We start from the raw sequence: 25617 nt of genomic DNA on the forward strand, positions 1-25617 counted from the left end.
TAATTATTATGAAGTTAATTTCGAATTATCACATAAATCTTTCTTTGAATAAATTTTGAATTAATTTCTGCAAACCCCAGGGTATGCTCTCAAACACTCGTAATATTGATTAACTAAAAATTTAGGCTTCGTCCCCGGTCATAACACAACTTATAGCCGGGCTCGTAAAAGAAAACGGTCGGTCGAATCATGTGATAAGGAGTCACAAGCTAAAAGTTATGGGCTCTCACGCCCCCCCAAATTCCCGCCCGTGTTGACGGGCGGCGCTATATTCTTACTGAAGGGGGCTTCCCACCCCGAACAGTATTCTCCACGAGAAGGCTGCGTGTGAGACGACCCGATTGATGATGAAAATTTAGGAGAATTTAATCTTAGGCTACTAATTTCTAAATAGCCTTCGAAATTATTAACTAAATGGGAGGTTTATTAGGGGCATAAGCCATATTCAAAAACTATTAACAAGCTGCAAAAAAAATATGCGCGTTTAGACACTTTTTAATTATACTAACATTTTGATCGAGCAAACAAAATATAACAATTAATTTGATCAATAATACCAATCACCACCAATCAGCACCTCACAAAGAAAAAAATATATTTATAATAAAACCTGCGAATAAAACCAAAAAACATACAAGTGTACAAGCGACTCTATAATTCATTTTCTACATTCATTTTGTTAATGTTGGTAGCCCTGATTTTAAATCTGTCACCCGCGCTGGCGAGCGCTCACTTCGTTTACGGTCATTTTGAAGTTTGGGAATGTACCTATTTAGAGTGGATTGCATTGTTTATATGCGAAAAACACTCAAATTTTCGTTAAGTGTTGTGTTTAGTTATGTGTGAAGAATTATGTGTAATCCTATACATTTCGTGTTTCATGACTGATTTATTGAATTAGTGCAACGCAAGATGGACGAATTGTCTAGGGGTATGTCACAAACAGGAAGCACCACTGTAACTGACAAAAGTCAAGAAAATGATGGTAGGTAATTTTCTAATACACATCTTCATGTTTTTCATCTTAGTTTTCCCCTGTGCAATTATTAGTAGAATTTATAGCAAAATGATAATAGATATTAAGGTTAATTGATGAAAATGTCCTAACGTATTTTTGAGTTTGGCGTTGATTTTGACTGTCATAGATGATGTCAAAAAACAAATCTTAAAAAATAATGTGTACATTTTGTCAGTGAACTTTTTACATATTGTGTATTTTTATAAGTACATTCATAAATTCTTTATAATTTATATAAAAAAATCTTTATCAGTGTAACTACTGTATTGTATTTATTGTGTTGTGTTCACATACTATTAATTTGTTTAATGGTTTATGAATGTTATAGGTAAACATAACATGAAAATTGAACTTGAAAAAATATATGTAATGATTGGAGATCAGATATTTATATTTTATTTATTTATTAAACGTCACCACATACACTTCCAATAAATTAAAATCAACAAAATTGATTGTTACTCTGATTTGTAGTTGTTAAATTGTTTTAACATTATTTGGACTTCACTTTAACTTCTGCTAATAGTCAATAAAATGTCTCATGTATGTTGTAATATGACCTTCCAGACAAGGTTTAAAAATAATGAAGTCATTATATTTGAAAATGTTGTGCATTTTACACTTATGTAAGTTAACATAATATAAACATTAGAAATGTTGTGTAGAATTGTGAAAATAACATTGATATGTAAGTTATTAAGTGTTTACTGATAATATTAACTCTTGAACTTGGATAAATGGTGTCAATTGATAAACATTTGAACCTTGAAATACCACTGCCATTCCTTTTATAACAAAAATACAGTTAACATTTGTTTTAAAAAATATTTACAGAATATTTTCAATGAAAAGCAACAAATCAATACTAATAATAAACATAAAGACAAAACAATAAAAACCTAGCTAAGATTGTTAAAATAAAATTTAATTAACAACAAAATTATGTGTGGTATTTCTTAATGTTAAAATCTGCTCATCAAACATGACTTCTGTAATTTACCTACTTCATATTTAAGTCCAATAAATTAAAGTACCATTCCAGAACATTTTGCTTAATTTTATTTAAATCATTAGTTTTCAGTCTAAATAAATAGCAAATGATAAATTTGTTCATTTCTGTGTATATTTTATGCTTATTAATGTCAATAGGCACAGCATTTGCAGATGGAGTAATGTGTGGTTCACAATTGTCATGCCAACCATGCTAGCGTTGGTAGAAACACTACGGTCATACCTCGGTGGAGGATGTGAGTGCACTTGCATGCATAAATTGAGGTGTGATTCTTGTGATATAACACAAATATTATATTTGATCAATTTATTTAAAACATATTTAGCAGATATAAATGTAAATTTTGCAAATAAAAATATTAATGTTTGTTATAAATACTAAAAAAAATGGTTGTTATTTCATTAAAACGTTTTGTACACATTGCCTTTTCCCTTTTAAAATAAAAGATGGTGGTGAAAATTGAAAAAAAAAAGTCTTATCAAAAAGCAGATAATTCAATAATTTTAAAGAGAACATTACAAGTTTTGTCAAAATATGTACTAAGCTTTGTTTTTATTGTGTCTTAAAATGTAGTTTATAGTGCTTTTGGTTATTAATTATTTTGTGTGTGATATTAATATAAAACTAGCTGTTATTAAAATTACAGCTTTATCAAATGAGATCAAGTATAAATAACAATTGCGGGTTTTATTACAATTATTTTGAATTGAATCCTAATTTGCAAAATATCTCTATAACAAGTATATCATTATTTAGTTTTTATAATAAATCAACTAGAGATACTTATATTTATTATAAATATATATATTTAAATTCCATGTTTCATAATGTAAACTTGTATGCATATTACCAAAAAAATTACAATTAATGATATAGAATTTTCTATCACAACATATTCCTTTCTGTGGTAAGCTATACTAGCACAACGGTTTGGGCATATTTAAATTCCTATCTTTATGTGTATTACACTTTGAACAATGTGTGCATTGAAAATATACAATTTGGGTTAGAATTTTAGTTATAGATTTTGTAAGAAAACCAGTTATTATGAATTAAATTTCTTGGTTCATACTTTAAATGAAATATATAATGTTTATGTCGTCGTCATCTAGTTGAATCTGCTGTTTGATTGAATGACGAGCGTGTTCATTGAATGACGACATTTAATTGAATGACTAGGCCGAATATTGTTTTAACAAGAGTCATTCAACATCCAACCAGTTAACGGATTGTAACATAGCCCTTTGAATGCAGCGGATGTATCTATCGGCATATTGTTGAATGTCTAGCGCGTTGATTGAATGACGATAGAATCTGCTTTTTCGAAACATCCACAAGAAGCCCCAATTGGCGGGGTTTCTAATTCCGTGTAGAAAAAAAAAACACGAACCTAACCTAACCTACCCCCTTATCCAAAGCAACTACTATGCTAAATTACGTTCAGTCAAGACGTTGAATGTTATATTAACCTACTTGACGAGTTCTCCTCTAGTCATTCAATTAACGCGCTAGTCATTCAATCAAATAGCAGATTTGCAATCTGAAAAATAAGTTGACTTTACTTTCAGGACCCTGTGAATAGTTTCATATTGTCATTGTAAATTTTTTGTCAATTTCTGCCCAAAAATTTTTTACAATAATTAAACTCTTAGTTATGTTAGGTGGATAATAATGCCTTCATAGCATGAATTACAAAAAAATAAATATTAATCTCTAGCCATAAAATTCAGATATATTTAAGTATAGAATATAGATACAAAAATTTCAACATAATTAATACCTTAAAAGAAGTTAATATGGGAAGTTAACACTTACATCTACAAGATGTAATATGAAACTCATGATTATTTTTTGTAATGATCAGTTACTTACTCACTTATGAATACCTGAAACCACCCTTTGAAATTTTCGTGTCATTTGGTTGTTCAATTTTCATTGAGTGTTGTGTGCCAAGAGTGCCGGGTGTTCCCTGTGTGTCGCAGAGATGACTCAGCGACCCTGAACCATTAACGTTATAACGTCCCAAAAGGTCGTCACCAACGAACGGTATTCCTTGAAAAAATGTACACTCGTAATTCCTAGGTATCTTCGTATTTCCTGCAAAGTAAATAGAATAACCATTTGAAAAGGACGCAATATAATGCATAGAGCGATATCAAAAGATCTTATACAAATTTCGATTTCAAATTACAAAGCATTATTACAGGATCAAAGAAAATGGTAAACGTCAGCGTCTGTTTCTTTTCGAGCGGTTTGTCGTGATAAGATAAATCTTGTTTATAGCTTAAGACTTCCTTATGTGATATACAAAACATCCTTCTTTGGGAATTAAATACTGTGAACATATCCTACCGTGGAGTCGTTTACATACGTCAATGGTACATCCTTGTAAAATGTTATATCTCTAAAATTACTTATTTGTCGTTATGAATTTTTGGCATGCGTGAGCACGTATGAGCCTATAGCTTCTGAGTGTTGAAAGCTATCGGTTCCTTTTCTATGCTTACTTATTTGATCACTACGTGAAACTGGTTTATCAAAACTGAGACAAAATTGCAATATTGATAATAGTATAAAATACATATTTACAATAACAGAACCAAACTAAAATTTATTCATTAATTACCTATTTTTCGACGGTTATACAGGCCAATAAAATAACGGAAGTCCATGCCTTTTGTCTGGCAGGTTCATCTACGGCAGTGGTGTACGTGAGCGAGCTATGTCTGGAGTGTGAGCGAGTGCGTGCAGCTTGCGAACGACTTGGTACCGTTTTAGCGGTTCCCGGGCCCGAGGGACTGCCCATATCCCAGCCTCCGCCCACACCCCCAGCCTATCTTGTAACCACACCATTCGAAGGGGACCTATTCGATGCTGCACACAAGGCAAAATACAGGTCAGTTTGCTCAATAAATCACAATAAATTATAAAATTTTCATTAAGACTCCTTCCTCTTCCTCCGCTTGTGTTTATCCAAGCACTCAAAATTACTGTTATAGAGAGGAATGATTTGATTTTTTATTTGTTTGATTGTAACGATTTTATTCAAATATTAGGTCTGGTTTGAAAAAAGCGTCATTAAGCGAAAATCGATCAGTGAAACAGATGTATAATGCATCTGCCCCTTACCCCACTAGGGGACATGGGACTTCACTATTATGTAATTTTAGAAAAATATTAATCAGCCTTAGATCATGATTTATGGTTTTTATATGGAGCTATTAACGCTTTGACTGCTGTGCTAAAACTGATCGTTATTTGTAATTGAAAACATTGGCACACCGCACCACGCGTTAGCTTGTGATTGCAAAATTATTAATCGTTCATAATAACGTTAGAATTTCTAGATATTTCAGTTCTTTTTCAATTAAAACACATTGCTACCAAATTAAATGTTAATTCAAGTCAAATATTCAGCCTACTAAAAATATCGACTGGTAGATGACGTCTTGTTTGAAGAACATTTCATTGTTTCAACATGAATACCAATTGATGAGATTAAATGTTTATTGTTTTAAACGGTCGCCGCACCAATCCTGGAGCCACCTTACACCTCGACTCATGTTTGCTTTGAGAAAATTAATTTTAGGATCTACTTATCACTCTTCTGGGTTTACGGATGATTCACCTAACTTTGTTTGTTTATATATATTTAATATATAACGTATAGTAATCACCAGCTTGTACCGTTATGTTTTCTCGAACATTTTCTTTATCATATTCCATATGCCATTAAAATAATAATGATAAGTTCATGGAATTTATATTACATTGAATAAACACATCATGATTGTTTTAACAACCTGTGAAACATAAAAATAGTGGGTACCTAACTAATCAAAAGATATTTTTCATCATGCATTTAGTTGCATTACAGTAGATATACAGTCTACCATTTATCGACCGATAACATTATATAATTCAAACTCTTGAGTTTATTTCACATAGCTAATTTAAAGATCATAAATTGTCTACCATTTGAGAATATTGCTATGTATATGAATTTAGAATAGAATAATAGATAACATACTTTATTATCATCTCAATAAACTATTTTAATAGAAAATTGAAATACTAAAACAGTTAACAGAGAGAGTAATAAGCATGTTCGATTTCAATAACAATAATGTATTCTTGGTCAAGGTTTATTTTAAATGCTCACTTACACGCAATATTTAGTCAATTAAGCCGATTAGCCTCAAATATTGTCAATTAAATACAATTACTATTTTGATCACTGGATCGTTTTACTTTTATGTGCCTGCAATAAGACGGCTTTGTAGTCTTCGATTTACGTATGTTTTTCACATAAAAGTTGGTGATCTTTTTGTATTTACTGAACGTTGTAAATAAAGGTGTAAGTAGGTGTTCGAGTACAAGTGCGGCCCGCGGGGTGACGACGCGAGCACGACTCTCTACGTAGCACGAGGGTCGCCCTTGCTACCGCACGACGCTCCTCGCTATTTTCGGCCAACATTCCTCGCGGCTGTTTTTCAATCTATCCTGAAACGCATAACGTGCGTGCTGTTCGGGCTTTGTTCGAATTAAAGTGAATCGCGTAAGGATAGTTACGGAATATACATTCATGTTAAAATATATTTGGATATACAGCGTAGTGAAGTATGCTGGATAACGTGTGCCCGTTTTATGAATGATGGAGGTGACGACTGATACGATGTTAAATACTTTCAGTGATTGTTTAGTGTGTTGTAAAAGTGTTTATGTGTACTTGCGGACTAGTGCTGACAGTATATTGTAAGGATGGGCCCTACACGATTACCTCCCACCCCCGAAGAGGATGAAACACCTCAAGAGCTTTTGACTGACGTGAAAATTCAAGAGTCTCGAACATGTGAAATGTTGGTCATATTTTCTTGTCTTAAATTTACTGATATTGTATGGTATGATTTAAGATTTTTTGCATTATTATTTAACTATTTCGATATATATATTTATTAAAATGGGTTATTATTAATTTACGAAACGCAATTATATTTATTTGTGGGCATTCAAAATTATTGCAGACACAAGTTTAGTATTATTCAATATTTCTGTGCTCCGATCTAACCTACTTTAATATAAGCAGATAGTATACATGTACATTCCGCAGAATCATATATTCTTCGTCAGAACTATTTAAATCGGCTCATGTCTGATGTGAATATGTGATCGTTGAGTATGTTTCTTCCTACCCACTGTAAATATTGGTGCTACGTCACTGAAACTTCGTCGGCGCCCGCGCCGCGGCTGCGTCACGAGATATTTTTTTATTTCTTAAAAATTGTTAGCTTCCGTCCCCTGTTGCGACTATGACTATGAGTGTTAAAAATTTTAATTAAAACATGATCTAAGTAGCCGGTATTGGAAGTTGGAACAAATGGAAAAAAGCTTCTTCCGTTTTCATTATTTATGGTCACCGCGGGTGTGTACAAGAAGAAATAAATTAAAGTTAATAAACATAAAAATTGTAAAAACTACAATTATAATTTTGCATTGATACTAATATGTTTTACTGAATAATTAATGTTAGTTGTTGTTAACTAGAATTAATAAAATATTTTATGTAGGTACATAAATTTTGTACAGCAGAGAATTTAATTACAATAATAGATCATAAGTAAATCCAAGACAGTACTAACATGATAAATTAAATTAACTCATTGTCACACAACATCAGATAACAGTTTCTTTTTATAAAATTAAAATCTATGTTACATTAGCTACTCTGCTCGAATCAGATATTATATTATTTTAATTATCTATCAATCTACTTATATCTATTTTTGTAAAAGAAAGTATGTAATTTTAATAACACCACTTATAACTGAAAAAACGGTAACTGTTTAAAATTTTAATTATGTATCCGGGCGGAACCGGGACCAGCCGCTATATGAAATATTGTAATAAATTAGTTTAACTTTAACCTTCAAATGTGTAATATAAGAAGTTGGGAACATTTGTATCGACGTATCGTATACCTAAACGGTATTTAGTAAAGTTGATTAGTGATATCCAAGCAACCGCGTTATCGGATCCATAAAAATTTCGCGTGATATGCATAACTAGGTATAATGCTCACAAAATAAACGTCTGGTGATATCTTTCTCATGTCAGGTGATGGATATATTATATTAGTCTTGATAATACTTTTTTAAGCAAAACAAATACGATTGGTTATTTGTTCGCAATTTGCACAACTGTAATTTAATAAACATGTTTAAAACTGATGTATACGGAAACCAATGCATTATTTGTATTATTGCCAGATATTTTTAGACTATAACTGTCTTGTAGATTTGGGCGAGATTTATGTAAATATTATGGTTAAATGGGATGACTATTTTTAATTCTGTTATTTAACGTGGCGTCCTTCCGGTTCATTCAGCCCGACGGAAACAGTATGAGAATGTCACATACGTATTCGAGTGAATAAATATCAATGATTTTATGAATGAATCTTTAATTATTTTTAGAAATTAATTTTACTATTTTTTCATACTTACTTGATATTTATTTGAGCATACTAAGTATATAATGAAAATTTTGAAGAATATTATTAGTGTATACTGTTATTATTTATAACTTAGACTTGAATGAGGATAGTGTACAATCGTGTCATCTTCATAATATATATTTTTTGTTTATTTATTAAATAATACGAAAAATATATTATGATGCAGGGTGCTGGGTCCAACAGCGGTGCTTCAGCTCGCGGAGCGTGAGGAACCTCCGCCGGCCAACGCACGTCCTCTATATTCATTGGCCATGCGCGGAGCCGTCATATGTTTCTCGGGTTTTCGCAAAAAGGATGAACTCGTAAGGATTTTAAAATTTATTGTTGTATTATTATATTATATTATGTATTATATAATTTATCGCCTAGCGGATTTACAATGTTTGTTTTTTTTTCGACAGACGTACCTGATCACACTTATACACTATATGGGGGGCTCTATTCGCAAGGACATGTCGAGTAAGGTGACGCACCTGATTGCGGCTGCGGCGACAGGTGACAAGTATCGATACGCGTCGGGCTTCGGGCTTCCGGTGCTGGCGCGCTCGTGGGTTGACGCCTGTTGGGAGCGACGCGATGACCCCGCGTGCTTTGCCACAGATGATAGTATGATTGTAAGTTTAAATACATTATGCCAACATTATTTACATTGAAATAGTAGTTAAGGTACCAGTTATGTCTTCCTAAAATTAAAATGCAATGTTCTACAAAAACTACCTGGATACCTGCGTAATATTCCTATATTAATTAATATATTTCTTTTGGAACTGTTTTCGTATTTGGAACAATGTAAAAATGTAAATTTAATATTAAATCTCTTTTGATTACTGTCAAAATAATTCGATTGAAATTTCCAGAAAGAGCACAAATTGAAAGTTTTCGCGGGTGCTCGCGTGTGCTTCGTGGGGTTTCCTGAAGATGAGACGCAGCACATGGCCGAAGTTCTCGCCAGCAATGGCGGTTCTTCTTGTCCTCTCGATGATCCTGATTGCACTCACGTTGTAAGTAAACTTACATATTATTTATAAATCATAATTTAAATAAAAGTTCAATACTTATTTTTATAAGTAAGAATGTGTTTAAAAAAAACAGATTTGAGATACAAAAAATTACGTCAGTTGTAAAATTTACTCTTCGCAAAATAAGCATGCACATAGTATCTAAGTAGTAGTTAAAGATCACGATTCTTGGTAGATACAATATTATAGTAGTGGTGCTAGCTTTCCTTATTTTTTTGGTGCACTTACTAGGTTTCGTTGGTAATATGAGTGTATAGAAAATTTCTTGGCATATAAAGTTTACCTGAAATTTCATTTTTCATGCTCAGATTGCATTTTTCCTACAAATACCATGACATAGTTCCTTTGTTTTTATTTCCAATAGTAGAACAGCTTTTAGAGTAAAAGGAGTAGTTAAAGTAGGTTTTGCCCAAGCACTGACATCACTCCTGTCCACACGGCTTAAAGTCGACCCATTGTCTATTTTCACTGCTTCAGCAAAACCAAATGCGTGTATTAAAATATTCGCTTCATTTACATTTTCAGTTGCTTTTATGTTCACTTAGAGATATTTGGTGTAGCACAGTCATAACATTAGCGCAGTTTATTTACATTCATCAATTCACACCTCAAGTTCAACTTTTAATGTGTATATTTTAATGCTTCCTATCCACTTTATAACTGAAAAATGTGAAACTATTTTAAAACTATCATTTTTCAATCTCTTTCTGTATCAGTTACTTAATTCGTTAGTCGCTTTTTATGTCTCAATAGTTCTGCATGATTAAGATGGAATGGCTTCATTACATCATTGCGTGGTGTGTTTCACACATGTTTCAGGTTATGGCCAATGGGGAGACTTTCGGTCGTTCGCTTGTCCTTTCACCCCATTCAAATACCCCTAACACTTCAACAAAAGCTATCCGTTCTACTCCCAATAGACCTCAAACCACTCCAAAGAGCTCTCTGTACCGTAGATTGTCGGCAAGACTATCGGGTCGCCGGTCTAGTCCTAATAAACAAAGTAATGAAACGAATGAAGATGTTCTCAAAGATGAGAGGGAAAAACGTTTGCAAACTGCACGAGACAGAATTAGAAATAGTAAAGGAAATAATTGTGAGAATAAAAGTTACGATGGTAACAGCAGTATTAATAATATAGATAACACGTTTATAGACGATTTACGTTTAAGCTTTAACGATAGAAATCAAAGAAATGAACAAATAGAATTACGAAAATATAAAACTAGTGACAAAGAAAATAAACACAATATGTCCTATTTGCATGGTACAAGAGGTCATATGAAAGATAAAAGGGAAGTTTTTAAAAATAAATCTATGAATATATTTAATATCGTAGATTGCTTAACAGAGACTGGATCTCTAAATTCTTCTCTTACCAAAAGTTTATGCGATTTGGATTATAAAGATGAAACTGGTTTTTTAATACCAACATCGGTCGAATGTAAAGCATTACAAGAGTCCACAACAACAATTTCTTCGGGAAAGAAAAGAAGTCGGAATTCAACGGATTCTAATTTTCAAGTGAGCCCGGTAGATGCAACTAATTTATCGCCCGATAAAACGGAAGAATCCACTTGGAAATCTATCAAACGACTAAAAATTAAAGATTCTTTCAAATTCAAAAATAGACCAACTATATTTAAACGCACAAAAAAAGATTCCGTAACAAAGGTACCTGGAGATATTACAGTCGAACCTGTGAGTCCAGAAAGCGTAAAACCGACTGATCCAGCTGGAGAATTTGTCGCTACAACTTCTTCCCCAATCAGGGAAGACGATGATACATCAATTTGTTCAATGAATCTCAGTAAGCAATCTGGATTTTTTGATATTTCGTTCGCATCGATCCGTAGTTCTAAAACGGTCAAATCTAAACTAAGAAGAAGTGTCAAGTCATTTACGGCTTCTTTTAGAAGTGAACGAAAAAAGAAATATGAAAAGCGTGCCGAGCGTAACACAGTTGAAGTCGATCCATCTCACTTACCCTCAGATTTAAAGAACGTTTCTACGCCAAAGAGGGATTTAAATGATATGCATTTAGACATATCTCCCGTACAAGTCGATACGGTCGACAGCACCGACATGAGAACCCCAACTATTGTAACGCGAAATTTCGACGAATTGGACGAATCCGCGATATTTAAGACACCACAAAGAGTGTGGTTGAGAACCCACCGTCATTCTATCTGCGGTAGTGCAGAATTAAGGGCGAAGAGTGCCAGCCACCTCCCAGTGAGTACAGAGTGCTACCCCCCTCCCTCGTCCCCGTGCCAGTCCGTCTCCGATGCCCTGCGGGCCCGCGCCGTGCCGTCGCCCGCCTCGACGCCTCCCATCCGCGACGCCCGCGCCATTTCGCAATGCCATGGACTCTTGTTGCCGGTACTAACCCTCATTTAATTCAGTAAAACCTACTAAATATTAGATCAGCTTGTTATTCGATAGAAAATAGCGAATTGTCATGCCATTATATCAAAGAAATACAGTCCGCTACGCCATCCGATAACAGTATCGACATGCATGTCTATTATATTATCTATATGTAGATGCTTTACAAAAATGCCTCAATGTTAGAAATACATGGAAAGTTGTCACCGTTTTTTATGTGTTAGAGATTTTTATCCTAAATAATTGCAGGTCGTGGACGAACACAACACAGTCGTGGTGCCCGATTGTTCCCTGCGCATTCACGTAGTGAAAGCCGAATGGTTCTGGGCGTCAGTTCAAAATGAAGAAGCTCAAGACGAGAGAGATTACCTGTTTAAAGACGTAAGTTTACATTTTATTTTATTTCTTTTAACTTTTGTGAAAGAACAACTATAAAATTGTAACTTTGAAGCGAAGAGGATAAATTTTTTACTATCGATTGTATGATGACTAAAATGTACAACATGTATATGGGTTACAGTACCTGGAGGAGGTGTCGCGGCGATCGTCGGTGGGCGGGGCGGGCGCGGGGGGCGCGGGCGCGGGCGGCGCGGGGGAGGAGGGCGCGGCGGGCGGCGCGGGCGAGCGCGGCGCGGCGGGCGGCACGCCGGCGCAGCTGCAGCGCATGCGCAAGCGCAAGCTGCGCGGCGGCGACGCGGCGCTGCACAAGCGGCGCTCCTCCGTCGGCGACGCGGTGCTGCTCAGCCTCTCGGGCAACCTGCTCGACTGCACGCCCTCGCCCGACGGCAAGCAGCTGCTCGAAGGTACCGCCCTTGCACTTGTCTTTTGAACATTTTTTTTTACAACTGTAATCTTATTATAACAAACGTAATTTATATATTATATATAATGGGAATTATATTGGTGAATATGTTTGTGCATTTGTAGAATCAGAAGTACCAGATAATGTAGTTCGAAAGTTGATGTCGCCACGCCAGCAAGTATTTATGGAACTGTTACAGACTGAATCCAATTATGTTGGAATACTTCAAACGATAGTCACAGTGAGTATGATCTTTTTAAAACAACAAATAATCTTTATTTTAATCATAAAATACTTTAATATCAATTAACACTGCAATATTTCCTACCAGATGTTCAAGCAACCTCTTGAAGAGATGGCTGAAGAAGACACAAACAATGGCAAGAACCAAGCTCTTCTAAATAATACTGAGCTAAAAATTATATTTGGAAACCTACCGCCTATTTATGAATTACATCAGTGAGTATTTTTTTTTTTTATTTCAATTGATTATTCTGTTATTATTATATAATTTTAACAAATGTTTTTTTATTTCAAATATTTTGTAATTAAACTCTGTCAATTCAATATAACAATATTATATTTTTGAATATAAAATTTATTAATGTAAAATAGGGGTTGAAGTAGGCAAGGTAGGTAAAAAATATTAAGCATTTACACTTTTTTTAGACGTATGTTGGAAGAGCTTCGTTGGTCGCAATCCCACTGGAGTGAGGAAGTGAGCATCGGTAGACTAGTGCTCAAGTACACTCCTGACATGGTGAAAGCCTACCCGCCATTCGTTAACTTTTTTGAAAACACCAAGGAAATGCTTCAACAATGTGACCGTGAGAATCCTAGGTAAATTTTATACAAAACTGGATGCTATTTAATAAAATGTATTTTTAAAAATGAAAAAGTAAAACAATATTATTATTTCAGATTTCATGCATTCCTGAAAATTTGCCAAACAAAGCCAGAATGTGGACGGCAAAGCTTACAGGAACTTTTAATTCGACCTGTTCAGCGACTACCTAGTATTAGCTTATTGCTGGATGGTAAGTTGTTATAAATAACGCGTTATTTACTTGCAATAAATAAAATCATTGTTTATAATGCAATATTATAATTATAAAGTATTTTTCGTATTTTATATTGTTCGTTTCCGGTTGTCGATCTGTATACACGTACGTCACAGAGCTCTGCGATAAATTATAAATAAACAGTGCAAAAAGTGCCAATAAAGTGTGTCTTACGTACAATTGACTATAACATTGATCAAAACACGTGTTCAGTGAAAAGTTAAGCAAAAAAATATTATATTGCAAGAAGAATCATTCGCAATTGTAAACATTCTAACCTCAAATTGTGTCAAGTGACAAGTGTCATTCTATACAAATTTTCTATAGACTATAGAGCGGAATCTATAGTACCAACATAAGTAATAGAAAAACTAACGTTGCCATATCAAAACAAGTGTGGCCACAGTAAAACAAGTGTTGCCATAGTAAAACAAGTGTTGCCACAACAAAAGTGTTACCATAAGACAAAAAATGGATAAAAGTATGGAAATTTTACTCGCAAAACTAGACGAAAAATTGGACCATCAAACAAAAATTATAACAACTTCGGTAACACAAAATGTTATGTCAGCTCTTGATGAAAGGCTTAAAACGATCACCGAAGAAAACGCCCAACTTAAAAATAAAATTAACGAGTTAGAGTTAAAACTCAAATCCGTCGACAAGGATAAACGCAAAAATAATCTTGTATTTTTTGGTATCGAGGAAGGAAAAACATCAACGGAGACAGAACTAGTAGACTACATAAAAGACATTATAATAGAAATGGGAGTACACTTTGAAGTCTTTGAAATTAATAATATCTACAGAATCGGTAAAAAAGCGCTCAATAAAAATCGCCCTGTTGTAGTCTCGCTCACAACTACCTGGAAAAAGCATGTGATTCTACGAAATAGACCTAGCCTGCCAGTAGGAATATATATATAATATATAGGAATATATAGGAGGACTTTCCAAAAGAAATATTAGAAAAACGTAAACAACTGCAGCAACAAGTCGAAGAGGAAAAGAAAAAAGGGAATATAGCGTTTATAAAGTATGATAGGCTGATTATAAAGAAAACACATGAAAGCAACAGAGAAAAGAGGAAAAGAGAGACTTCAAGATCACCGAAAACACCACTACAAAAAAAAGTCAATGCCGGCGATATGGAAAGTACATTGACCACCTCGAACAACTCCACCTCTAAAACTGCAACAAAAGAAATTATCAGACCAAATATACTGAACTATGTAGAGCGCGGGAGATCAGCCTCATTTTCAAATATCTCAAAAAACTAATATACGACAACCGGACCCAGATAACCACAACAACCACACCATCCAACATAACAAAAATAAATTGCACCCCAAGCCGGCTTGTCACCGTGGGGGAAGATGACAAACACCCTCCATACAAATCAAGACATTATAATCCAAAGACCACTGAACATATACATGTCTGTACACTGAATACTCGGACACTAAGAACAGAAGAGAGCCTGAAAGAACTGGAAATAGCCATCTCTAATATAAAATGGGACATACTGGGCATCAGCGAGATGAGAAGACCAGGAGAAGGGATAGAAGAAAAGGATGACTATTTATTGTTTCATAAAGGAGAACACACCGGCCAAAAAGGCGTAGGTTTCCTTATAAAGTCTACAGTGAAGAAGAACATTTTGGGATTCGAAGGAGTTTCAGACAGAATTGCGGCAGTGCATTTAAAATTTCCGGGTTACAGGAAGAACTGGGCCATCTTTCAAATATATGCCCCAACAGAACATTCGGGGAACTCAGACATAGACCACTTCTATGACTGTTTAGCAGAAGCAATAAAGCCGCACTACAACAACAATATAATTATCATGGGCGACTTTAACGCGCAGGTTGGTGAAAGGCAAATTGGAGAAGAATTCGTAATCGGGAGGTTTGGTCATGGAAAAAGAAGCCAAAATGGACAGAAACTAGTAGAATTCATGATGGAAAACAACCTTTTTCTGATGAACTCACGCTACCTCAAAAAACCTAAAAGCAAATGGACGTGGTGCTCTCCAGGTGCAAAATTCAGAACTGAAATTGACTTTATTTTAACAAACAAAGCAAATGCGTTCTCAGATACCAACATAGTCAAAAACCTTAATTTCAACACAGACCATCGTATGGTTAGGAGCTGCCTAAGTTTAAACCAACCCAAAAGATCCAGGAAAAACCTCGCTAATAATGATAAGCCGCTCCAAATATCTGAACTCAGTCACCCTAGCAATCCCCGCACAACAGAATCATTCAATGAAATCATTACCTCTGACGCAGAAACTGGGATTAAATACAAGAGATTGCAAAACAAACTGAAAGAGATGCTAACCAGCAGGCGAAGGAGCAAGGAAAGTTATTTAAGCAAAGAAACAATGGAACTATTAGACGAAAGAAGAGCACTAATATCAAACAAAGGGGACAAGGATAGACGCCAAAAAATTTCGAATCTTAGCAAGGAAATAAAGGAAAATATGAGAAATGACCGCAAGAAACAAAGAAATAGAGTCTTGGAAGAAAATATAAAAAGAACAGGAGGAGCAAAAAAGGCTATGAAACAACTTAGTGAACACGGCAAAGAATGGATACCGAAACTAAAGCAACGCGAATCTTACTTAACTAATCGACTATCAATACAGAAATTAGCTTCGGACTATTACCGCCGACTGTATACTGATAAATACGTTCCAGGGATAGACCCAATACCAGAAGTAAAAGAGACAAACGGAAATAGAGTTGACGAAGTACCCGAAATACTCGCCTCAGAGGTAACCAAGGCAATAAATTCCCAAAAACTCGAGAAAGCCCCAGGGCCGGACAGGATACCTAACGAATTGCTGAAGGGAACTTTAGAGGAAATTAGTCCTGCGCTGGCAAAACTTTTCAACGAAATACTACAAACAAGGCAAATCCCGGAAGAATGGACCAAGTCTCACATAATTCTATTACATAAAAAAGGCCCTAGAGATGAGATCGAGAATTACAGGCCAATCTCTCTTATTTCCAGTATATATAAGGTGTTTGCTAAAGTCATCCTGGAAAGGATATCACCAACGCTGAACGAGAGCCAACCCGTGGAGCAGGCGGGATTTAGGGGGAACTTCAGCACATTGGATCACATACACACACTAAAGCAACTGATACAAAAGTATAACGAATACAACAAACAATTATACTTGGCATTTATAGACTACTCAAAGGCGTTCGACAGCCTCAGGCACCACTATATTTGGCGGAGCCTTGAACAACAAGGCGTCCAGAGTAGTTATATAGAATTGCTTAACAGTTTGTACGCATCTAGCAAAGCCTGCATTAAACTGGAATCAACAGGAGAGCCATTTCCTGTTGAAAAGGGCGTGCGCCAAGGCGACCCTCTCTCTCCTACGTTATTTAACGCTGTACTCGAGCACATCTTCAGACAGCTTAACTGGGACCACTTAGGCGTGAACATTAATGGAGCTCACCTAAATCACCTAAGATTCGCCGATGATCTGGTGCTTCTAGAAGAAGATCCTGCAGCGATACAACTAATGATGCAGAGCCTTGCAGATGCAAGCAGAGAAGTTGGTCTGGAAATCAATGCCAGTAAAACAAAACTGATGTCAAACTCTAGGGAACTAGATGTTATGGTAGATGGCAAAAAGATTGAATATGTCAAAGAATATATTTACTTAGGACAGATAATTTCCCCTTCAGATGTCATGACAAAAGAAATTAACAGACGAATAGCTCAAGGATGGAGGAAATACTGGTCGTTGAAGGAAATAATGAAAAGTAGGGTGCTGGACAATCATATAAAAAAGAAAACGTTCGACACTTGTATTCTCCCAGTTCTCTCTTATGGCTGCGAAACCTGGTCGACAACACACTACCACAGAGAGAAGCTTATAAAATGTCAACGTGCCATGGAACGAAGCATGCTTGGGCTGAAAATTAAAGACAGAGTCAGGAACGCAGACATAAGGAAAAGAACCAAGCTCACAGACATACTTACCCGGATAGACACCCAAAAATGGAGATGGACAGGTCATTTGCTACGCCATCCTATTAATAAATGGAGCAAGCAAGTCACCCTCTGGCTACCAAGAGACGGCAAAAGAAGCAGGGGTCGCCAAGTTAGAAGATGGGAAGATGACTTGAAACAGACTGCGGGACCATTTTGGATGAGAGTAGCAAGGGACAGGTCACATTGGAAAGAATTGGAGGAGGCCTATGCCAAAAGGCACACCGAACTTAGGGACCTCTTGTAACCCTATGTTTAGGAATAAAAGGCTATATTATATTATATTGAAATGAAAAATAATCATGTGCAATGTATAATCATTTTTCATTTGGATTGTAATGAGGTTAAATTTTGGTCATTGCTTCGTATTTAGTAATATCTGAATTGATGGTCTCGAAATTCATCCTAGATCCAGCTGCAATAAATAAAAAGTTCATATCAATGAAATGGAACCGAACAAAAGCTCCAAAAGCAATCCACAATAAATAAAACTTGTTCACCTGAAACTTTTCTGCAGACATACTGAAGCACACGCACAAGAGCAACCCGGACCACGGCGCGCTGGTGTCGGCGCTGGCCGGCCTGCGCGAGGTCATGTCGCACATCAACGAGGACAAGCGCAAGACTGAGGGCCAGCTGCAGATGTTCGACATTTATAACGACATCGATCAGTGTCCGGTACTTAACAGCTTTTTTTTTTAATAAAATTCTCAAACGCAATGCTGCCTCTAATTTTTGTTATCGAGGATAAACATGTTTTGCGTATTAAAATTTAAAAAAAATGTATACTCAAACCAAACTTATGTCGGAATTAGTAAATGCCCAAAGGTTTTTTATGTATTGGGAAATATGGAAATATATCTCTAGATTACACGGTAAAGTAATAGTATTGCTTTTCAGTGAAAGGTTGGCAGTATTTGTATGGATTGTAACCATTTTCAGGCTCATCTAGTATCGTCACATCGATCCTTCGTGTCTCGATGCGAAGTAGTCGAATTATCCAAAGAACTCTCGGGCAGAGGGGACCACCTTGTACTGTTTCTTTTTACGGACACCATGGAAGTTTGCAAGAAAAGATCTAAGGTATTAAATAAAAATCTAATTATTTTATTTTAGATTTTAGAGATTTCCACATGTTTAAATATAGAGACCATAAAATATGTTTTTAATTGTTTATTAATTTACTATTTTTTACTTCGTGCACGCTTTTTCTAGCACACCATTAAAAACCATATTATCGCATCTTATTCCTTTAACATATTCAATCTGTAAGTTTACAAAGTCTTCTTGACTGTTAGTACTGAATTATAAAATGTCTCTTTTAATAGGCTTTCAACAGTAAAAGTCCAACAAACGGCATGGGCACTATGAGGATAGGTTCCAGCAAACCGTACCGTCACATATCGCTCATGCCACTGAGTACCGTCAAGCGGGTCGTCGATATAAGGGAGGCTGAAGGTATTATTATTATTATTTTGTAGTAAATATTTGATAATTAATTTCACTTGTGTCATAGAAAAATATTCAGAAAAATTTATAATTTGTGTACGTAATTTTATAATGGGTACGTCATCTGCCTGTCGATGAAGGCCTTGCTTAAAAGATGCATCATCAAAAAATATTAATTGCCAGTTATCGTGAAAGAGACTAGTGTAAAAGTGGGGCTAATCTATACTTATAATAAATCTGTAGAGAGGCCAATTCTGTACATGAAATATATTTAAAAAAAAACTATGAAGGGGTGATAAGGGATCGCTACTGATGCCAAAAATGCAATCAGTAAAATTTTTGTCTGTCTGTCTGTCTGTCTGTCTGTCTGTCTGTCTGTATATTCGCTATAGAAACAGAAACTACACGACGGATTTTAACCAAATTTGGCACAATTATTCTTCATACTCCTGGGCAGGTTATAGTAAAAGAATCATGTAAATCGGTGTAGAAACACCAAAGTTATACATGAAATACGCTATAAGTCATCGCGCGTGAATACAGAATCATGCCATAAGGATTATTTTTGTGTATCAGTTGCCGCGTTCGACGCGCTTCGCGGCGGGAGCTATAAAAAGGCGGCGGGTCTGCACCCGTTTCGCGTTGTCACGGCATCACGTGTGAACGGCTGAACCGATTTCGATAATTCTTTTCTATTATATTCCTTGAAGTACGAGGATGGTTCTTATGTAGAGAAAACGTAAATATGTTCCACGGGCGAAGCCGGGGCGGACCGCTAGTTACTAATATTTTCAATATTCATTGTTTTTTTTCCTAGATTGTCACAACGTATTTGCGTTGATGTGTCGAAGCAATCAAGAACTAAAGGAGAAGCTATACTCGTTCATGATAACAGACGAGGCTGTGGATAAAGGACACTTTCTTCGACAGCTTTGCCGGCAAATGGCTAATACTGTCTGTAAAGCTGATGCTGTAAGTATACATTCTTTTAATGTCTTAGTTATAGCACTAAAAAAATATAATAATTAGATTTATAAATATTTTTTTATTTATATAGATGATTAAGTTATTATTACTTATAAATAAGTTTTATAGAAAGTGTAAAACAAATAATAGATATAGGTATACTGTTTTTGATTGTTTATAACAATAGTGTAAATAACTAGTTGTATTCAATGTGTGTAGGACAAGTTTCTAGCGTGCCTCGAGTCTCACCAGCTAGACATCGATACTAGCGACCTTGCACTAAGTACTCTCTCCAAAGTCTCCAAGTTCGCAGCACGCACTAGAATAAAGGTATTGTTTTGACATCACCATTTTGTACATATTTTAATATAAAAAGAGCGTGTGTGCCGAGCACGTGTGTCAGAAGTGAAACTTCTTTGACAAGATTCAAAGATACCAAAATCGTCGTCTTACACCGTGATGTGACGGTATTGCCATGACACGACCTTGAAATATTACTCTCAACGCGCCTAAAGAAGTTTCACTTCAAAAAGTTCAGGGTAATTTTCGAAATTCAAATATATTTTTTAAGTATGACCGTCACACTCCATTGCGAGCATGAATAGTTTATAGACGTGTTAGCTCAGCTTTTGTGTCTAGACAAGTAACTTAGTAACGGTAGGTAAGTGATGTCCAAAAGCTGGCTATTTTTTAGTATCGTAACTAAAGCATGTATATGTATAAATAGTATCCACTAAATGGTGTTTTCACTTGTATTCTCAAAGGTGCGTCATAAATTCATATATATTACATTAAATAAGGAGGAGGGCTTATATATTACATATATCAATGGGAACATAAAAATACTCTTTTTTGATCTTTAATTGACACGCCACATTTTTGTATATGGGAGAAGTGGGAAATTAATAGAGAACAGTTAACAAAGTAAATATGTAAGATAAACTATACACAAGTCTTGCACAAAGTAGCTACTCTATATAATTGTATGTTTGTAATTTATTGTTACTATCTTATCAATATTGTACATATTCCTTGATTGCTATCGTTATCCTTAACAATAAAACGTTATAGGAAGTAAATAGTAATAAACTATTATCATGGCCTAGTTTATTATTGTTTTCTTGTCTGTTAATTTATATCTCCAGTATTTTCTCAAGTTTTCTTTATCCTTTTCCTTGGACTTTCAATTCAATTTTACCCAGTTAAATCATAAGGCGATTAACACACGGTGCCGCGTGCCGCCGCGGTTGGCGGTGAAGCGGTTCTCAAGTTGCATTGGCTTCTATTAAATCCGTTGATACCAAACACACATACACCGCCCGACCGCGCGGTCGAACGGTCCGTTCCTCGTAGGGATTCACTGCCTACCGCCGCGGTGCGCGGTGCCGTGTGTGAATCGCCAAAGTTTTATAATAATAATAATATTGTACATAAAAGACGATGGCCATGATGATTGAATAGTTAAAAAAGTCCTAATTAGAGATTTAGAATTTAACAATAACAAATAGTCACAGTATGTTAATATAATCTGCGATATCCGAATTTTTGGTGCTAAAATAAATAAATAAAAATAATTATGAATGACTCTCTTTTTGCGATCGAGATTCTGATTATATTCGTAACTTGTATGTCTCGCTATCCTATAGTAGTATTTCATACCAGCGTGTAATTCACATGAACGCTGGAAAGCATTGAGCGGAGCTAAGGAAAAGTATATTTGATAAGTTGGAAGTATTGGAGTGTGTTGTCGAGTGGAGTGGGTGGTGTGAGTTGCGCGTTGTGTTGTAGCTGGAGGCGCTGGCGGGGCTGGGCGGCTGGCTGCGCGCGGCGCCGTCGGCCGCGCTCCTTGACACTTGGGTATTGCGCGCTCACTTACTACCACAGGTCTGACGCCTCGCGACACCTTCACTAATCGCATCCGATACGTGCGCTTCGCCCGACTCTCGCTCTGCGCTACTCGGTCACCCTCTTGTTACTAATTCAGCTAGCTGTTGTGTCGACTCATTTAAACGCTTGGGATGCACTCTCTCGGTTGAACGCGGTGGCACGCTTTGGGACGGAGTGTTGCCTGAGTCTATTTTTGTGTACGATCGTAGTTGTTGCGTTGGTATCATTTTTCATTTTAAACCTGGGATCCATGCGGATGCAAATATCATTATCACACTCGAAACCTGTTTGCATTCAGATGCGAAATGTCATTTCCTTGCGACCGAACTAAACTCGGTTCAAATTTCGTAATTTTAACTAAAAAATAGAAAATATTGCGTTCACGTACTTTATGCTTTCTTTTGTAATATTTCGGATGTATCTGTAACATGTTTGTGAGCGTGCTATACCCCTCGTTTTGAAGCTACCTATATTGTGATCATTTACAAAACTACTAATAACTCTTATTATGTTAACATCGCATTATCATTTTGTATGCTAGTAAGATGTGTGTAAACATTTGGGTAATAATTACTAAGTTAATGGGTTTTGTGATATTTATCGAAATACAGTGATATTAAATATAAAATATATATTGTAGATACTTCATTACAGGTTATTGGTAACTAATAAAATTCATTATATTACAATATTGATTTTTTTTGTAATTAGTATCATGGTTATCATTAGTAAATTGACGTATGGTTTTGGGCTATAAATTGTGTTATAACTAACAAACGCTTAACCGACACCGTACTATTTCATTAAGTAATATTGTGTATCATTATCAGGTGGAGCGCGCGTTGTCGTTCAACAAGACGCCGTCAAAGCTGAAGCGCGCGATGTCGTCGATAATATCCCCGTTCGGATCCACTTCGAGCCTCACGCCCGCGTCGCAGCAACTAGCGCAAATGAGGCTTGCGAGTTGCAATAATATTAATGTAAGTTTGTCTTATGTATGAAATCATTGTTTTTAATTTTTAAATAGGTATAATGTGTGTTGTACTTTCGCTTAGATCGAGTTTGTTTTTTTAACTACAAGTGGCTTCTGTGTTGATAAAGGTATAGATTAGATTTATAATCAAAGAACACCTTAAAAGATTTGTTTTAGAATACCTACACAATATAAAGGTCTGATTTGTATTACCCTCAACTATAATAGGATATGAATAAAATAAAACAAAAAAAAAATAAGAATCAATAAATTTATTTCTCAGTAATATGTGTCCACGTTTATAAACAAACAGTGATCCTATATTAAAACAATCTATATTATACAGAAGTTATAATACATTGTTTACAAATTTAACTGTGTATAAAAATCTAGAAAAGGATTTAATCATAGTAATGATATTGAGCCCTCGTTCTACATGTATGTTATATTCTGTTGTAGGAGATGGGTGGCAGCGGCGGCGGCGGTGAGGGCGGCGAGGTGCTGGTGGCGCCGCTGTCGGTGCAGCCCACGCGCAAGGCGACCGCCGGCGCCGCCGCCGCGCTGCGCCGCTTCTGACGCGCGCGCACCCGCCCCTCGCGGGAACACTAGCACTTGCACTAGCAGTACCGCTAGCAGTACCACTAGCAGTACACGCTGTACTAGCGGGACACTATGAATATACGAGATTTGTGCACGGATACCGTGGTTACATTGCGGAGTTCGGATTCCTGGGCGTTTTACCAGCGGGACGATAGTCGGAAGTATAAACAATTTTGTGCTACGTATATCGTGCTGTAGCGCTGTAAATCTGTGTAGTGCCGCTGGAGGGGGCTGGAGAGTCTAAACTAAGTGTACGTAGCTTTTCGTGACGTCATATTGTTCCACGCTCGCCTTATAGTGGTTGAGTGAGCGGGCGGCGGATCGTAATCCACGCGGATACTATTTATAGCGGCCATATCGCTCTGATGATGCATCAAGTGTAGCTGCTTTCAATGTTAGCGCCTGCTACATTGGGTGTATAATTCGATGTCAAAATATATGTCAATGTATTCAGATGCATTCTTAGAGTGAAATTGTTCCGTATCCGTAATGTGCTAGACATTATTATTGGACAAAGTGATGAAAACGTGATTTTCGCTCGCACTTTAGCGCCCGACCCCATCGTCGCGAATATTTCAATGCCAACAATCGCATGTCGATTTAATAGACAAGCAATTATTGTAAGAAAAATGCATCAAGCTAAATAAAATATAAAAACAAGTTGTATCCTAGTTCATATCAAGTTTGGAACAAAATATTATATTAAAACACTGATGAAAATGTAAAATAACTGTTATTTAAATAAAAATAATATAAAAAACGGTGCGTTAATTTACGTTTTAATGTTCAGTTAATTATTTTTGTTATAAATTTGTAAAGTATCTACAATGTATCTGTTAGACAAACTCTTTTGTTGTTTAGACTTTCATAAGAGTCGGAATGATCCTGTAAAATTCGTTTCTAAGACTGAATGATTTATTGTATTATAATGCACAAAATATAAATTCTAGATCGCACATTTGAACAGACTTCGATTTTTTTTATAATTATTTTTGAATGGTTATCTAATTTCGTTATACATATTTTAATAATCACAATATGTTAGTGAATGTAGAGCCGAATTTCAATGTATCTGTGTGAGTGTGAAGTTTTATTTAGGACTGTAATTTAAAATCGGGTATTATTCCGACTCTTATGACATATCACGCGTATGTACAATTATTATGATTAAAGTAGACATGCCCTTGGGGCAGTTTTATAGGAGAAATAAATTTTAACACATATACATATATGGGTACCGGATGCTCAACTCTGTATGTTCACAATCCAGTGGGTTATGGTTCCTGAATTTTCAATTTATTGACGGGGAATCTGTATCTACCTAAAAAAATTACGTAGAGCTTATAGATGCAAATATTTGCGTGGTTTGTCCTTGGACCGGTGATGTATGTGACAACGTATTATTCCTAAAACGTAAAGTTTTGGTTGACACTAATTCCACGTCGATACTTTTGGGACACTTAGCAATTATGTTACTTATTTAGGTGCAAAGTTCGGCGAGGCCGTGTCGGGTAAGAAGTGCCTTCGATAAAGCAGGTTTCGAATTTGTTTCGGGTTCAGTGAATCTTTTTGATAGTATTATAACATTATAAGGACTTGTAATAAGATTGCATTACGTAGATTTCCAGTGATTTTAAATCAAAAAATTATTGAGTATGTTTAATTGATGTCTATATGGTGCGAGACAAAAATTTTAGATAATAAAGATATTTAATCAATATCCACGATCTTGTTAATATATTTTATGCAAAATTTTCATTACTGTCTAAGAGCGTATACGCACTATGCGGGTAGCCGCATTGCGGGTAGCCGTCCGGCTGACCGCAAGCACAATTATGTACGGAATATTCATTTCTATGCGCACTGTGCGGTCTGCGGTAGCCGCATCGCAGTGCGCATAGAAATGAATATTAC

The 25617-nt window shown here is 35.7% G+C and overlaps 1 protein-coding gene across 2 annotated transcripts; it reads left to right on the top strand.

Moving 5' to 3' along the window:
* Positions 1-693: 693 nt before the first annotated feature.
* Positions 694-25488, top strand: pbl (epithelial cell transforming 2 pebble). 2 transcript variants are annotated; one of them, XM_090119776.1, is made up of 20 exons: positions 694-985; positions 4719-4926; positions 8711-8846; positions 8946-9158; positions 9402-9545; positions 10383-11945; positions 12201-12332; positions 12472-12754; positions 12879-12994; positions 13085-13212; positions 13423-13593; positions 13675-13790; positions 18346-18506; positions 18771-18911; positions 19157-19286; positions 20095-20249; positions 20463-20573; positions 22032-22127; positions 22961-23110; positions 23563-25488. In XM_090119776.1, the coding sequence occupies exons 1-20, from the start codon at positions 913-915 to the stop codon at positions 23677-23679; spliced, it is 4344 nt and encodes a 1447-aa protein (XP_089975902.1). In that variant the 5' UTR covers positions 694-912; the 3' UTR covers positions 23680-25488. The 2 variants fall into 2 exon arrangements, with proteins under 2 accessions (XP_089975902.1, XP_089975903.1); XM_090119777.1 differs by lacking the exon at positions 10383-11945 and having other exon boundaries at positions 696-985.
* Positions 25489-25617: the final 129 nt, after the last annotated feature.

This window comes from Colias eurytheme, chromosome 3 (genome assembly GCF_061535395.1).
Source record: "Colias eurytheme isolate Ceu_HAF_F1 chromosome 3, ilColEury1 Martin Lab GWU primary, whole genome shotgun sequence".
Lineage (NCBI taxonomy): Eukaryota > Metazoa > Arthropoda > Insecta > Lepidoptera > Pieridae > Colias > Colias eurytheme.